The following is a 15,926-nucleotide window of genomic DNA, read 5'->3' on the forward strand; positions in this document are numbered from 1 at the left end:
CTGAAATAGGAGGACGTTACAAGATTGCCATGGAGAGCAATGTCTTCAGATTATAATCCCATTGAGCATTGTTGGGTATAATTGAGCCGTAAAATTGCTAACTACGACCCTAAACCAGTTACTGTAGCTGATTTGCAACGCCTTCTAGTGACAAGTTGGGATTAAATCACGGTGGATTACATCAAGAGCCTCATCGACAACATACCACGTTGCCTTGCGGAGGTTATTAGAATACGAGGAGGATCAACCAAGTACTTAACGTTCGATATGAACTGATATAAGGTTACAGACGCTATTTATAATAATTTGATGCTATATTTCTTTACTATATACGTTTGGTAAAGTTTTATTGTGATACATGAAATGCTGAATTACACATTTTTCTACAGATATTTGATAAAATTGTTTGCTGTTCTAGTGAATCGTTCATGATGCCCATAGATCCTGTCTCATTATACAAGTTACATATGTAGATATTTAATATAACACGCATTTCTCAGTTTGACAGCGTTAAGTGTATTTGTATTCCATCTTGATAATAATGATATTATTTGTTACAAAATATACAAATATTTTGGCCAAGACTGTATTTTAAGTACTTTATGTTAATATATGTATGTTGTCCTCGTTAAGTGAAAGAGCCCTAGGTTTCTTACCGTATGTGTATTTTTTATTTACTATGGCTGCAACGTTATGGGATTTTATCAATTGTTTCGTGTACTTACACTGATCAAATTTTTACATTGCAAATATAGCTGCAAAGTGTATTATTAGAATGCTCTACTGTAAGACAGGAGAATTTAGTAGAAATATATTTATTTTCTATAGTTAAAATAATAATCATAGTTTGGTTTCGTGGTACGAAAATACACAATGAATAAATCATACTCTTTTGTATGGTACACAATCAGTTTTCAATTTCTTTCTATACAGTTGTTTATACTGAGATAAGTATTATTTCAAAGAATAATGAGTGCGCTATTAAAGGCATAAACTATATATCCTCAGGGTAAACATATAAAAATCAGAATGGCAGTTTTAAAACGTACATAAAACAAATACTTAGTGTTGAACATCTGATTTCATTTAACGTGCAGAAAAAAAGCTATGTATTTTAAACAAATCCAATAATGTTAATTCATTAATGATTTACTGTATTTCCACAGATAATTGTAAATCTTTGAATTTACCTTCTTAGAGGGGGGGAATATATTAGTAGACTAGAATGAACATTGTTAAACAACAACAGAAAAAAGGCTCAGGCGAAATTTAACAGAGTTATATTGTTTAAATAATTATATTTTAACAGGGTAAAACAAATTTAGTTATCACATAACGTACTACAAGGCGTTCTTGTGAATTTTAACGTCGATATTTATTACCAAATCGTCTTTGTTTACAGTTAATGTCTTCAATGGGAAGTCAATCACCGTTTGTCGCAGTGCTCACACACGCTTGTGGCCATCAAATATGTGTGTCGTCTTCACAGCCTTCGTTTCGAACTCCATTTGATACAGGTTTTCTGTTTTTCTGGGACAATTCTATGGCTTCTTTTTCTTCCTGATCTTGGTTTACGTACTTATAGAAGTATCCCATTATGGCAAAGATCACCATGTCCGCAGCCATAAGACAAGCGAACATGAAGAACTCTAAAGACTACAATAATGATAACAAACAAATTATTTTTTTAAAGTAGAAAGACTTCCTATTTTTAACACTTCTGATTTTCTTCTTAAGCTGAACAATATTTTGATAAGCATACACATCATGAATAATAATGTAAGTAAAGTAGAACTAGTGGATGTTAACATTAAATAAATAAATAAAGGAGAAAATGTTTATTCAGTTTGGATATTACATTTATATTTACAGTTCTAAAAAATCGATGTGTCATTAACCATGTGCACTTTTCACGAGTTTTGTTAAGAGAGTGCGAAACTGTTTCAATGCATTTTGCACCTTCTACCCATCCTAAAAAAATATTTCGTCTTTAGAGTTAACCATTTGCTGCCTGGTGCCTTGGAGATTGCCTCGTTTGTGGTTATTGCTGTTTCAATGCATTTTGCACCTTCTACCAATCCTAAAAAAACATTTCGTCTTTAGAGTTAACCATTTGCTTCCTGATGCCTTGGAGATTGCCTCATTTGTGGTTATTGCTCCCTTCTAATTGGCTGAAAGCGCTACCTACTAGTTATGTTTAAAAGCTAAGTAAAGATTGGCATAGCTGTTCAAATGTTGGAGATAGGAAATCTCGGAGACAAGTGTAGACTTACTACTGTGAATCCAGGTTCGTAGTGAATGCGTTCTCAGACAATTGGTTAAGTGCAATAAACAAACTGGACAAAGCCAACTACGTCACGAATAACTGTATAACGTGACTACTAGGAATTATCGGCTTTTGGAAAGCAGTTGGAGTGATAGGAATTGACGTCATGAATCTGGCGTAATGCGAGAATAAACTTGTCTTGCAATTAACCAAACAGCTCGTTTAAGCTTTCAATAAGGTCATTAGAATGACTAGCAACGTTTCTGCGCACTAAACTCTTTACAGACGAGCCTGGAATGTTTCATGACTTCACCAATTATCAATGACTTCTTGTCTGGAATGCTAGAAGAGAACGATCCTATCAATGAGAACTTAAGTGACTCTAAAGAAGAGTGTATAATAACACGTCAACCACACTATATCTGCTATATCCAGTGCCAACGTGGCCTTACGCCCAATATCAGGGCGGCTGGTATATGACAGTGGCTGAGATGCTATTTATATCAGCATATTGCTTGATAATAACTATTACGATGTGAGCTACGCTAAATTTGGAAATTGTAATTTTCATAAATTATATTTGTCACAACGATCAGAATTGGAGTAAGGATTATTTAACACTATACTGATCAGTGCAACGTTGTAAATATGACCATTTCAATGGTTTTCCAGTTACAGATCTGTTTGTTTTTTTGAGAATATGAGATTGGGAGGGGGGCTGTTGATTGGTACATTGGTATGAATACACTGTCAGTTGGTATATATATTGGGGTAGATATACTGGAGGTTCATATATTGCGACAAAATTGCTGTTATTTGTAATATTGGGTGGATATACTATTAGCTGATGATATACTGAGCGGATATACCCATACATGCTGGTAGTTGATACAATGGGACAGATATATTAATAGTTGATAATTATTGTGGAAATGCTGGTAATTCATATATTATGACGAATATGATACTACTTTAACATTGTGCTGATATGCTACTAGTTCATATACTTAGGCGGATATGCTGCTAGTTGATATATTAGACCGATATGTTGCTAGCAGATATATTGGACCAATATGTTGCTAGCTGATATATTGGACTGATATGGTGCTAGCAGATATATATTGGACCGATATGTTGCTAGCACATATATTGGACCAATATGCTGCTAGTTGATATATTGGACTGATATGGTGCTAGCAGATATATATTGGACCAATATGCTGCTAGTTGATATATTGTACCGATATGCTGCTAGTTGATATATTGGACCGATATGTTGCTAGCACATATATTGGACCAATATGCTGCTAGCTGATATATTGGACCGATATTCTGCTAGTTGAGATACCAGATCGAAAATGCTGGCATTTGATATATTGGACAGTTACGCTGCTAGCTGATATATTGAACTGATATGCTGCTAGTTGATATACCAGATCGAAAATATATATATTGATATATTGGGGCTAGAATGCTGAGCCCAGTTGTATGACCTTTCAGAGACGTCTTCACTCAGTGCGTAATTCTTCATGGTGTAAAACTACCAGAACTGATCTGGAAGAAGATATTTCACATGTCGCAGATTGATCAGGAAGAAGATCAGAAGTAAATCCTGCGGAATCCTTCTGGAAACTTCCTTGGATGCTGCATACCCGAACGCTTTAGCCTACCAAATGACGTCAGAGAACTTTGCATTGCGCTAACTGAAGAATGAGGCATAATTTTCTACAAAACAGTCTTCTAGAACATCTAAAATGTGCTCCATAAAGTCAGGGCCTGTATCAATATTGTGACGTTTACAGAATAACAGAGAAGTTGATTCAATCAGACACTAGCTCTGATCAATGGTGCCAAAGATGTTCCAGGTTTGTCATCCCCTGAGCGACAATTTCTTCTACATTCTAATTTCATTGTTTTTCAGCATTCACAGATAAGTGTAATTCGTTCATTCTCTTGTTATACAATGCAATGCTATATATTTAGTCCTACATTTCAAAATTCAGTCTACAGCTCATAAAATCAAGTGTAACGATTTAGTACTCAAAAATGAGACACTGCTGTTCTTAAAAGATTTACAAAGAAATACTTTTTTAAACCTTACCTGTTTATTAAACAAGTGAAGTTTGGCAATGATTACTACAATGAGGTTCCCAAAAGCCACTGTTAACAGCCATGCAGCTTGCAGCACTGACTTCATGGACACTGGAGCCTGGGAATAATAAACAAATAGTTAGAGGAATCACAAATAATCAGCAGAGGCGCTAGAATGATAATATAACAAATATTTAAGGGATTGATGTTTTACTTGTTTGAGCCGTGTGTAATAACTGTTATACTACGGACTTATTTTTCAATCGTTGGCCTCTGGAGGGGTCTACATGTTACACCATGCTGAATAATTTTACATTTACATCGTAAATAAAATCGTTGAAGTTTTTTTTGAATGAAATCAATTATTTTCATGGTAAAATGTATAAGGGTCTCCAGTAATATATAGCAGGATTAATTGCAGAATTGATGGTATTTTTTATTCATGTTTTGTGTGACTCGTATGTTACTAGGAACCCTCTAACCAACAAAGTCATGAGCCCACAAGTAATCTGGACATTTACTCTGCAACATATTTACATAACCTAATTTACACACATATTTCCACCAGAGTGATAGTAAAACACATACTCGTTTGCTGAATTTCACGCAAAACTACTCTAAGACTATCTGCGAGAGCCTTCTATAATTTTGAAGTGACACATTACGAGGAAGCAGTTAGTCAATACCGCTTATGGTCCTATCAACAGCTCTTGGGCAACTCTTTAACAACGAACAGTGGGATTAACCGACACATTATAACGTCCCCACAACTGAAAGAGCGAGCATATTTGGCAACGGATTTCGACCCCGCAACCTACAAGTAGAGCATATTAATTATCAGACCATTATCTTTACAAACACACTGCATGAAAAGGTTTGTTTGCCTGTTTGTTGTTTAGCACATAACTATCTGTACTGTGCCCACCATGGGTAAAAAAAAACAGTCTTTAGCGTTATAAGCCTTCAGATTTACTGCTGAGTCACTGAGGAGTTACATGAAAACGAAAAAAAAACACAAAAAACGGCGAGCTAATTTTTGTATATAATATTTGGTTGCTAAAACTTTGATCAAGTTTTTACGTCCATAAAAATAATAGCTAAGAGGTGATAGAAGCAGAAATAAAAACTTCCTTGGATCCTAATCAGAGTTATTTACGTGTTTATATTATACATTTTTAGATAGGGGTAAACAAATTCATGGTTAAAAGTCTTTAATGCTATGTTACAATCAGTATTAAAGAAGTCTTTGTAAAAAACTTGTATTACTTGCTTATGACTTTTTATTATTTTCGTTGATAAATATATAGGATTACGTATATTTTGAGTCATGTAAAAAAAAAAAAATTAAAACATTTCTCACTAATTTCACCTGCAACATTAAGAAAATATATTTTTTTAACTAACAAAAGAGCAGTTGTATTATACTGAAGGAACAAGATCAAAGTAAACATTATTGTTAAGTAAACAGTAAAGCATTGTCAAGGTTTAGAATTCGTGTTTAAGAACAATCTATTGGGTTTTAAATTTGAACTTTAAGGTCTTTGTCACCAATGAGGTTCCTTGCAATCAGCAATTTAATTCGACATTTGATTTCAGCTCTTTCTTTTCTGTATCTATTTTTAATGCTTCATTAATATCTGAGCTCCTTAGAGATTATTCTGCCAAAAGTATCCAAACAGTTACAGAGGGGGAAGTAAATTATCACTGGTCTCTTATGATGTCCGTACAACCTATCCTGACTTGATTAACTACAGAAATTCAGCTAAACATACTCTGATAAAGATTTTTACTGATGACTGATACAATTTCATTATATTGTTATATATATATATATTCATTATATATGAAAAATGTTGTCCAATCTTTACAACAAACCTTTCCACATTGTACCAAATTGATGTATACCATCAAGATCTAGGCTCTGGACAAGTCATTCCAAAAGGTAGAATTTGTTAATTTGAAATCAGCTATAAGTCGTTTGTGCTTTGTTGCAGAAAACATTATGCTGTTAGGACAGCTGACCGACCGAAACCTTAGCCATGGCCAATGGAACTCGTTTGGTCAAAGTTTTTAATATTCACAGTTCACAGATAAGTCTTACACCAGTGCTCAGAATATTTCCCATATCATAACATCTCCAGTATAGCACAATCAAAATAAACTTGTTCACTGCTCATTTTTATGCACAGTGCAAACATCACTTTGAAAATGAGTGGATGACAACTTTTACTTTAAACAAAACTGTCACCAATCATCAAGGTTCAAATGATGGAGGGTTTTTGTATCACACTAAAGTAGCAATCAGACCACTCCATACTTTTATCATCCTATACTCCTTCAATTTTACCAAATTTCCTAAGACTTGGTAACTTCTACACACTTCAGCACAACTGTTTTACCTGTCTAACATGTTTCTGTATTGGCACTCACTCGTGTTCCTTGTACAACAAGTTTAGAGAACCATCTTTTATATTCCGAAGGTGTCTAGATACCTTTGACAGTTTTAAATCTAACATGGGAATGCTAAGACACCTATATTTTCATAAAATGTTAATTAATTAAATATTTAGACTGTGATACAAACCTGAGAATAAGAAAACTCAAGACCTGTGATCGAAAACATGATTTCTCCCATTGTGATAACCAAGTACTGTGGAATCTGCAGGAACATGGAGATTTCGTTGGGTTGGACAATGGTGTGTAGTTGAATTTCAAGCTGATTTCAAGCAAATGAAATGAAGAAAAGATTAAATAATATATAACTAGCATGCCTTCGTAAACGATCTTCTAAGACTAAATCAATAGAATTATTATTGTGTTAGGTTTAAAATACTTCTACCTCAAGCCATTACAATTTAATATTGAACTATACAATACCATACACTTATACCAAAGATCATCAGCAGTGTCACTGTGGCACAATGTGTAATGACTGGAAAATCATGGTGACTAAAGTGATACTAAAAGTATTATACATTCTCTTGCCTTGGAGCATTTGCGTACAAAAGTGTCTACATTTCATAACATGCAATTTTTATGAAAAAATTCACTCTATTCTAAGAATTTTGGCTAACAATTGATTATATACATATTGGTATATGATTTAATAATACATACCAAAAGACATCACAAAATAGTCAGATAGAGACAAACTTAATTGCTTTCCTAAGTAAATGTTACTTAGTTCCAAAAAATTTTACTTTTAGACAAAAAAAAATCACTAACTGACTATAAAATATCATCAAAACTCAACCAACAACCATGTCAGTGATAGTGAGTTTATTAGTAGTGCAGCCCACCAACAGTCTAGTCTGAGTATACCAGTAGTGTAGCCCACCAACAGTCTAGTCTGAGTATACCAGTAGTGCAGCCCACCAACAATCTAGTCTGAGTATACCAGTAGTGCAGCCCACCAACAATCTAGTCTGTTGTAAGTATATTAGTAGTGTAATTTATCAAAAATCTAACCTGTTGTGAGTGAATGTTCAGTAATAATTCTGGAAACAATCCTGTTGATGACAATTAAGCTTGAGTAATGAAATCTGCCAAAGGTCAAATTAGTGACGAGGAGTAAATTAGAGTGAAATCTTACAAAAGTTAAGTCTGTGAAGTGAGAGAAAATTAGAGTGAAATCTTACAAAAGTTAAGTCTATGAAGTGAGAGAAAATTAGAGTGAAATCTACCAAAATTCAAGAAAATGACGAGTGAGTGAATTAGAGTGAAATTTACCAAACTCCAGTCCTTAACGAGTGAGCAATAACATTTGCTAACTGTCCAGTCTGTATAAAAATAATTTTATTGCTTTATTGATTGTTAATGGAGAAGTGTTTGGTTTTACTAGAAAATTAATTTACCCCTTCAGTTCCGTTCCCAGGTGCAATTGTCACAAGGTATCCTCCACCATTTCTCACTTCAAATGTTCCAATTTCCTCGTCCTCGTGAAAGAATTTCTCTTCTAGCGAATCATTAGCTGCTGGTATGTACAGACTGTACCTGTGGTAAAATATCAAAATATCAGAGATCAAAAAATCATTAAAAAACTATAGAAATGAGTATTCGTTTAAAAATTATATAAACAACTGACAAATTTGGCATTTTTCAACATTGAATGGTACAGTTAATTCTCTTTTTTACATTTTAATTCCATGTTATGTAAGTGATGAAAATCAATTTACGTTTTGCTCAGCCCAGTGGAATCAATGGACTGAATGACCAAGGTATATTATACAGGGGCATAGCTGGGTGGTTAGTAATTACCTTCATCCTGGGTTTCACCAAAAGTGATAGGTTGTGACCTACTGTTTAGTGTGCCAAATGATGAATCCAAGGGCCAAGATTAGAGTCTCCTTACCTCAAATAACGAGTTTCATAATTTATAGCTGTACATGTGTATTATAAGAGTGGTGGTCAAATACCATTATTCAGTTAGAGGAGCCCAATAGTTGGCGGTGAGCGCTATTGACTAGTTTCCTTTCCTCTTGTATGTCAGATTAAAATTAGAGGCTGTTAGAGAGATAGCCCCTGTGTAGCTTTATGAGAATATACAAAACAATCAAACAAAATCATTGTTTTCCAATTTTTTTATAAATAAAATACATACATCACAAATAGAAATATACTCAGATTTTTTTTTAAACAAATACTAAAATTTGTGATTAAATAACTCTATTATATGAAAATGAAATATGTGTGTTTCTGTGATAAGCTTACTCTTTATGCTTAGTTTTTTATTGAAGACTCACTACTGATAAGTAAGAATACATGTTTCTATGTGATAGGCTTACTCTTTAGGTTTAGTTTTTTATAGAAGACTCACTACTGACAAGTAAGAATACATGTTTCTATGATAAAGTTACTCTTTAGGTTTAGTTTTTTATAGAAGACTCACTACTGACAAGTAAGAATACATGTTTCTATGTGATAAGCTTACTCTTTAGATTTAGTTTTTTATAGAAGATTAACTACTGATAAGTAAGAATACATGTTTCTATGATAAAGTTACTCTTTAGGTTTAGTTTTTTATAGAAGACTCACTACTGACAAGTAAGAATACATGTTTCTATGTGATAAGCTTACTCTTTAGGTTTAGTTTTTTATAGAAAACTCACTACTGACAAGTAAGAATACATGTTTCTATGATAAAGTTACTCTTTAGATTTAGTTTTTATAGAAGACTCACTACTGACATGTAAGAATACATGTTTCTGTGATAAAGTTACTCTTTAGGTTTAGTTTTTTATAGAAGACTCACTACTGATAAGTAAGAATACATGTTTCTATGATAAACTTACACTCCAGGTATGATTCTTTCATAATCTGTGCTTCCTATAATTACATCAGTAGGTGAGGTTTTCTCAAAATTAAGTGGGAGATAATATTCTTTTTCTTTTCCTACAATTTTAAAAGTACTGTTCATCACAGGTGGTTCTTTCAGTTTCTGTCTCAGTGTGAATACAATGCGAATGTTCACTTCACCCTTCTCTGGTTTTTTGAGAGTTTCCTCCATCTAAGAAAGCAAACATTATGAACAAAGAAATGTCTGAAGATGAAACATATACTGAGACATTAAACCCTAGTTTTGTTCATGGTCAAAATAACACTCTCATTAAGAACATGAATGTATTTTTTAGTTAATTAGCACTTTGATAAGTTATATCTTTTATGTCAACAAAACAAAGTGAAAATTGTGAGATATTTTATTAGTTTAAGTGAAAGAAAAAAGGAAGCCAGAACAAGTAATACTTCACTCTAATTTGTTATATAAATATTCATATTTTTCACTTGAAGTCTTAAGCAATGTTTTTAAATTATTAGATTACTTAGAACATTAATTGAGTCTTTCAACTTGGTTAAACCTATAAACACTCTTACATGATCCTAATAAGCTTAAAAATTGGAATAAGATGTCTATAAGTTAAACCAGAAATTTACAAATTAAGTTTATCTAATTTCTATTGACTGAAGTTTATATTAAAAAAGAATTAGCTTGCATATTAGATAAACACAAGATTTAAAAAAACAACAACTAATAAAACCAAACTTCTGAATTGTTTAAACAGCTCACTTTGTGAAATATAATATTCTCATTGTCAGATGTCACTAACAGCGTCTGTATCTGCTGACTTGTTAAATTGATCGTGTATTCTTTCTTTTCAGAAATTTTTAAGCAGGAATCTGTGGTAAATGTTAGGTTCTGAGCCATGCCAGCTTGCACATCTTTAAGAATATGGAGCTACAGAAGAAATATAACAAAACACTGTTTTAAGGAAATTAAAAGAGATAGTGATTCTAAAATGTTTACCCTATTACAAATTGATACGTAATAAGAAATATTTCTACACAGTTTAATTGGATTCAAATGAAAACCTAATATAGAAATATATTCAAAACTGTTATTTACAAAAATTACATCAATTTTTTTTATTAACTCATGATGTAACTTCAACTACACTTAGAGGATGTTTAAATACAGAATATAATCAGTGAAGAAATGCAATTCCAAATATGAAGGTAAACATTCACTAAGTTTGTAAGTTAACAACTATGTAGATATTCCAGTCACTCACCATGATCTGGCATGACAATACTAATTTAAAATTCTCACATGGTGGTTATCCTTCTTTCTTACAACAAGACATATAATAATTAATATCCTTATCTAGTATGACAAGACAAATAATAATTTATATCTCCCATAGTAGTTATCCTTATCAATTATGACAACACAAATAATAATTAATATCTTCTGCAGTAGTGATCCTTATTTAGTATGACAAAACAAATAATAATTGATATCTCCCATAGCAGTTATTATTATCTAGTGTGACAAGACAAATAATAATTGATATCTCCCATAGCAGTTATTATTATTATCTAGTATGACAAAACAAATAATAATTGATATCTCCCATAGCAGTTATTATTATTATCTAGTGTGACAAGACAAATAATAATATATATATATTGTGAACCATGATGTCTGTCTGAACGTTCGTCTCTCTCCCACTTGAAAAGCTGCACACGCAGGCAAAGCTCAACATTCACTTTTGAAATGATGGGATAACAGGCATGAATAATGTTGATGCCAAATTTTATTGGGCAAGCAGGATATTCTATATTAAATTATTATGAATTAATCACACTATCATTCACATTTCAAAATATGACATAACTTAACAAATAAAAATGTAGAATTACCATATATCATTGTTGAGCAGCTCTTAGCATGATTGAAATGCTCAACAATTACTTTCATGGTGGGCAGTTTAAATAGCTCAGATCTTTGGCTCTGAGTGAAACCAAGAGTGCAATACAATTAACCTTTTTAAAGTTCATGAAATAATTTAAATTGTTAGTTTAAATTAATCTTTTCCCATCACTGGGGACAGGTACTTTTGCTTGTGTATGTGTATATATAAACAGTCAAACAAAATAAAATCAAAAGGAAGGACTGCATTAAAAACAGCAAATCCAAACCTGTGGTAAACGACATTTTAATGAACAAAACAAGTCCAAACAAAATTAAATTTAAAATGCTGCATAAATAAAAGGATCCTTAGGGTATAGGCTATAATGTGGGCCATAAAATGTGCCCTGGATTTTGGTGGTGACTGAGGAAGTAGGACCCACATTGCAGTGGGGGATACACTGACTATCAGTCTTAACCTCTGTTCACTAGTCTTACATGAAGAAATTCTTAAAAAAATATTCAAACATATGATTTTACCACACTGTATACCACAATTACATTGAAATATTTAATTTCTGTTATGAGTTCATTAATAGAACAATTCTATTATCCTTTCGTAGTACTGGAAGAAAGAAAATTTAGCTCCAAAAAAGATATATTAAGTTTCTGTATTTATAATAATTATGTTTTTTTTCAATAACCAGGTATTTAAACAAGTAATAGGAATTCTAATTGGAGCTAACTAATCTACTTGTATTGAAAAGTTTATATCTTTATTTCTATGAGAATAGGTTTATTGAAAATTGCATAAACCCAGAAATTTTTGTTTTAACTTAGAGATGATTTAATTAGTATAAATAATCCTGAGATAAATAATTTCACCAACACTATTTATCCAGTAGAATACTTCAATTTGAGATAATGTGCCTACATTATATAGATCTAGAAATTAAAATAATTGATAATGATATCAATCTAAATATTTTGGATAAAAGAAAATATTTTTCTTTTACAATATACGGCTTACCCTCTTTTAATAGTAATGTGCCATACTCTTCTGTTCTAAGTATTATAGCTTCACAGTTATTCAGATTTTGTAATAAATTACAGTATTTCATTATTAATGTTGAAATATTGATGCAAAAATTAATATTCAATGAATTCATTATATAAACTCTAATAAAATTATTAAAATATTTTGTGATAAATGTATTAAGTAAATATATATAGAAGTAAAAATTAAGGACTTTTTGCTGGATGTTTCTGAAAAGTATATTTAGTTTATAATAAAGTTGCTTAAACAACTTGGCACTACTTTTATGTGGATGAACACCTTATCACATATAAATGCTCAGGTAAAAGCTGAAAATTGGTAGTTGCAGTGGACTTAATGGGTGGTGGATGGTATACCAGTTAGATTAGGTAACTTGGTTGGGCTTTTATAACTATTCTAGTATAATTTATCTACTGTACTACTAACTAAGTTAAATTAGTGCTTCACTACTACAATGGGGGCTGGAGCCTGGAATGCCAACCTCAGGAGGCAGGTTTATCTTACTTATTCCAAGTAGTAGTACTTTATTTCATTTTTCTTTCTTTTACTTTGGAGAGCAGTCACCCCAACTCACCCCCAAACAATTGTCTGCAGGCAGTGAAGGATGACATAGATGTGCGACATTGCGGGCTTGAGCACCCAAATCTCACTCTCCTAACTTGTATTTCTTTGATGTTTTTTTTTTATTTTCTTTAATGAATTTCTTCATGTGAGACTGGCGAACAGAGGTTAAGACTGATAGATGGTGCATCCCCACCACAATGTGATTCTTACTTCCGCAGTAACCTCCAAAACCCACATTTTATATCCAACATCGTAGTCTGTACCTTGGGGATACTTTTAATGTATGCAGCATTGTAAATTTAATTTTTTTTTGGGGGGTTATATTTTTATAAAAATAGGCTTATTGAAACATTGCATAAACCCAGAAATTTTTGCTTTAACTTATAGATAGATAGATGATTTAATTAGTATAAATAATCCTGAGATAAATAATTATCTGTATTAGTCCAATTATATGCAGGTTTACAAGGTGAGGTATTTTATATAAATACACAACCTACCTCATTTGTTTCATTGTGACATTACTAGAAAGGATTGCAAGATCAAGTTCACAAGGCAGTGTGTTGATGACTCCAAACTGAGCAAACCCTGATGCTGGAGTTACAGGAAGCGTACTCTGTAAACATGTTTAAAATGAAATGAAAGTTTTTCAACTAAACAAACTGCTATATTCTAAGCTACTCTACTTGAAGGGTATTTTGATTACACTTTCTGAAAGTTAATTTTTTTTTGTGATATTGGTTATTCTCATTTATATAAAATATTCTAAAATATAAGGTCCCAATCAATATATATAAGTAGGCTCTTGTCCACACCTCTTTTAATGTATTTCTCTCTAAGAAAGAAAAACAAAAGATTTATGGAAAATTGTCTCATTACCTCAATTCTGAGTTGCAGGAAGCCAGCAATTACAAAAGAGGAAGCAGTTAAGAGGCCTCCAACAGCAATTCTCTGGAGAGGTCTGAAGAAAGAAAATTATTGAATAAATTCTGAGAAGATGAACGTGCACAAGAATGCAATGGTTCAAAGAAAGGCTTAAAAGCACATTTTACAGAGTTTTGTCCATGTTAAGACACTGAAGGCTCATCACTGTCACCTTAGGATAAACATAGGACAACAGAAGTGAGGCTTTGAGATGTACTGTAGATCCAATTAAAAGTCTGCTTATGTGTATATGAAATACATTACTGAAAATGTAGCATAGAGGATAGTGTTAATGATTTGATAGTTTAAAACGTATTATTAGAGAAAAAATGATATGTATTATTGTTTTTTTATTCAATTACTGGGTAGACAAAATTCAACATGTGCAACTTTTAAGTTATCTAAATAAATTTAATTAATTCATGCCAAACAATAAGATATTAGAACACTAAAGTGTGTGTTTCCTTTTGGTAGTTTTAACCTGCTTTGTTTTTTCAGTTTTATGTATTTTCTGTTGAATGCTTTATTTAGAACAACTTGTTGCTTGAATGTCTGTAAATTGTTTAGTGTGATTTATGGTGCAATTTATCAACGAAATGTTTGCCAATGAGTAAACTTACTTTTTGATGTGAAGTGTGCAACCATCTTTAGGTATAAACAAAAGAATATTATAAATTATAGTTTAAATATAGAATTAATCAGTAATTTCTTCTTTTTTTTTAAATAAATACGTGGAAATGGAAACCATTTCTTATTTCCATGCATTTCTACTTGTATTAGGAATTATCACATTGTATTAAAATGAAATATCCTGTTACAAAATTACTTTTTTACAAACAGATATAAAAAACAAACATTGTACAGATCCTACCTGGTTAAAAAATTACATTTAGCTGTTACTGGATAGATTATGTACTCAAAAAGGGGAATGAAAGCAATAATCAACAGAGGATTAATGACTTGCATCTGGTCTGGTTTAATTAGAAATCCTCCCTGCAAAACAATGATTACAATTAATTGCCTGTTCTTGCATCTGATCTGGTTTAATTAGAAATCCTTCCTGCAAAACAATAATTACAGATAATTGTCTGTTCTTACACGTTTTCTGGTTTAATTAGAAATCCTTCCTGCAAAACAATAATTACAGATAATTGTCTGTTCTTACACGTTTTCTGGTTTAATTAGAAATCCTCCCTGCAAAACAATGATTACAATTATTTGTCTGTTCTTGCACCAGGTCTGGTTTAATTAGAAATCCTCTCTGAAAATGTATTTTTTTTTTTATAGATACTTCTTTTTGAAGACTACTTTGTCTTATAATAATAAATAAAGACTGTTGGTTATTACTTTAGTTTAATAAGAAATTTATCATTCTGATAAATATAAATAATCAAAGAAAATTTAGGGTAAGTTATTCAAATTTTACAGTGTTTAAGTGTGAGGACAGAAGTTAAATTTATTGACAGCACTGGATGTGTTGTACACATTTTTAGTAAAACCTAGAAAAACATGGTCTTGTTGTTTGCTGTTGATTCGTTTTATGTTATTTAATTGTGTCTTTGGAGTTGGTCATATTTGATAAATCTTAGGCTTTATTCTTATGATTAGTTTTAGTTTCCTAGTTTTCTTCAGCTGAAACATATCTGTATCCATTTAAGAAATGTTCTGAAGGAAATAAGTAAATATATATATATTTAGTTAAATTATTCACACAGAAGATAGTTCATTATTGTTTTGTAGATTAAACACCTACACAGACACTAACGGATTCGTGTGTGTGTGTGGGGGGGGTACACCTTTTTTTCATAATTTTTGCGCCTTAACGCTCTAAAGTGCAC

At 31.9% G+C, this 15,926-nt stretch overlaps 1 protein-coding gene across 1 annotated transcript in view; it reads right to left on the minus strand.

Moving 5' to 3' along the window:
* Positions 1-895: 895 nt before the first annotated feature.
* Positions 896-15,926, minus strand: part of LOC106461371 (solute carrier family 15 member 1-like) — a 56,853-nt gene continuing 41,822 nt past the window's right edge. Inside the window, 10 exon segments of the mRNA XM_022388318.1 lie at positions 896-1,656; positions 4,368-4,475; positions 6,942-7,073; positions 8,212-8,350; positions 9,649-9,863; positions 10,422-10,558; positions 10,561-10,589; positions 13,665-13,780; positions 14,044-14,125; positions 14,960-15,081. Coding sequence (XP_022244026.1) covers positions 1,465-1,656; positions 4,368-4,475; positions 6,942-7,073; positions 8,212-8,350; positions 9,649-9,863; positions 10,422-10,558; positions 10,561-10,589; positions 13,665-13,780; positions 14,044-14,125; positions 14,960-15,081 — 1,272 coding nt within the window. The 3' untranslated portion in view covers positions 896-1,464.

The sequence above is a fragment of the Limulus polyphemus genome, unplaced genomic scaffold (genome assembly GCF_000517525.1).
Source record: "Limulus polyphemus unplaced genomic scaffold, Limulus_polyphemus-2.1.2 Scaffold945, whole genome shotgun sequence".
Lineage (NCBI taxonomy): Eukaryota > Metazoa > Arthropoda > Merostomata > Xiphosura > Limulidae > Limulus > Limulus polyphemus.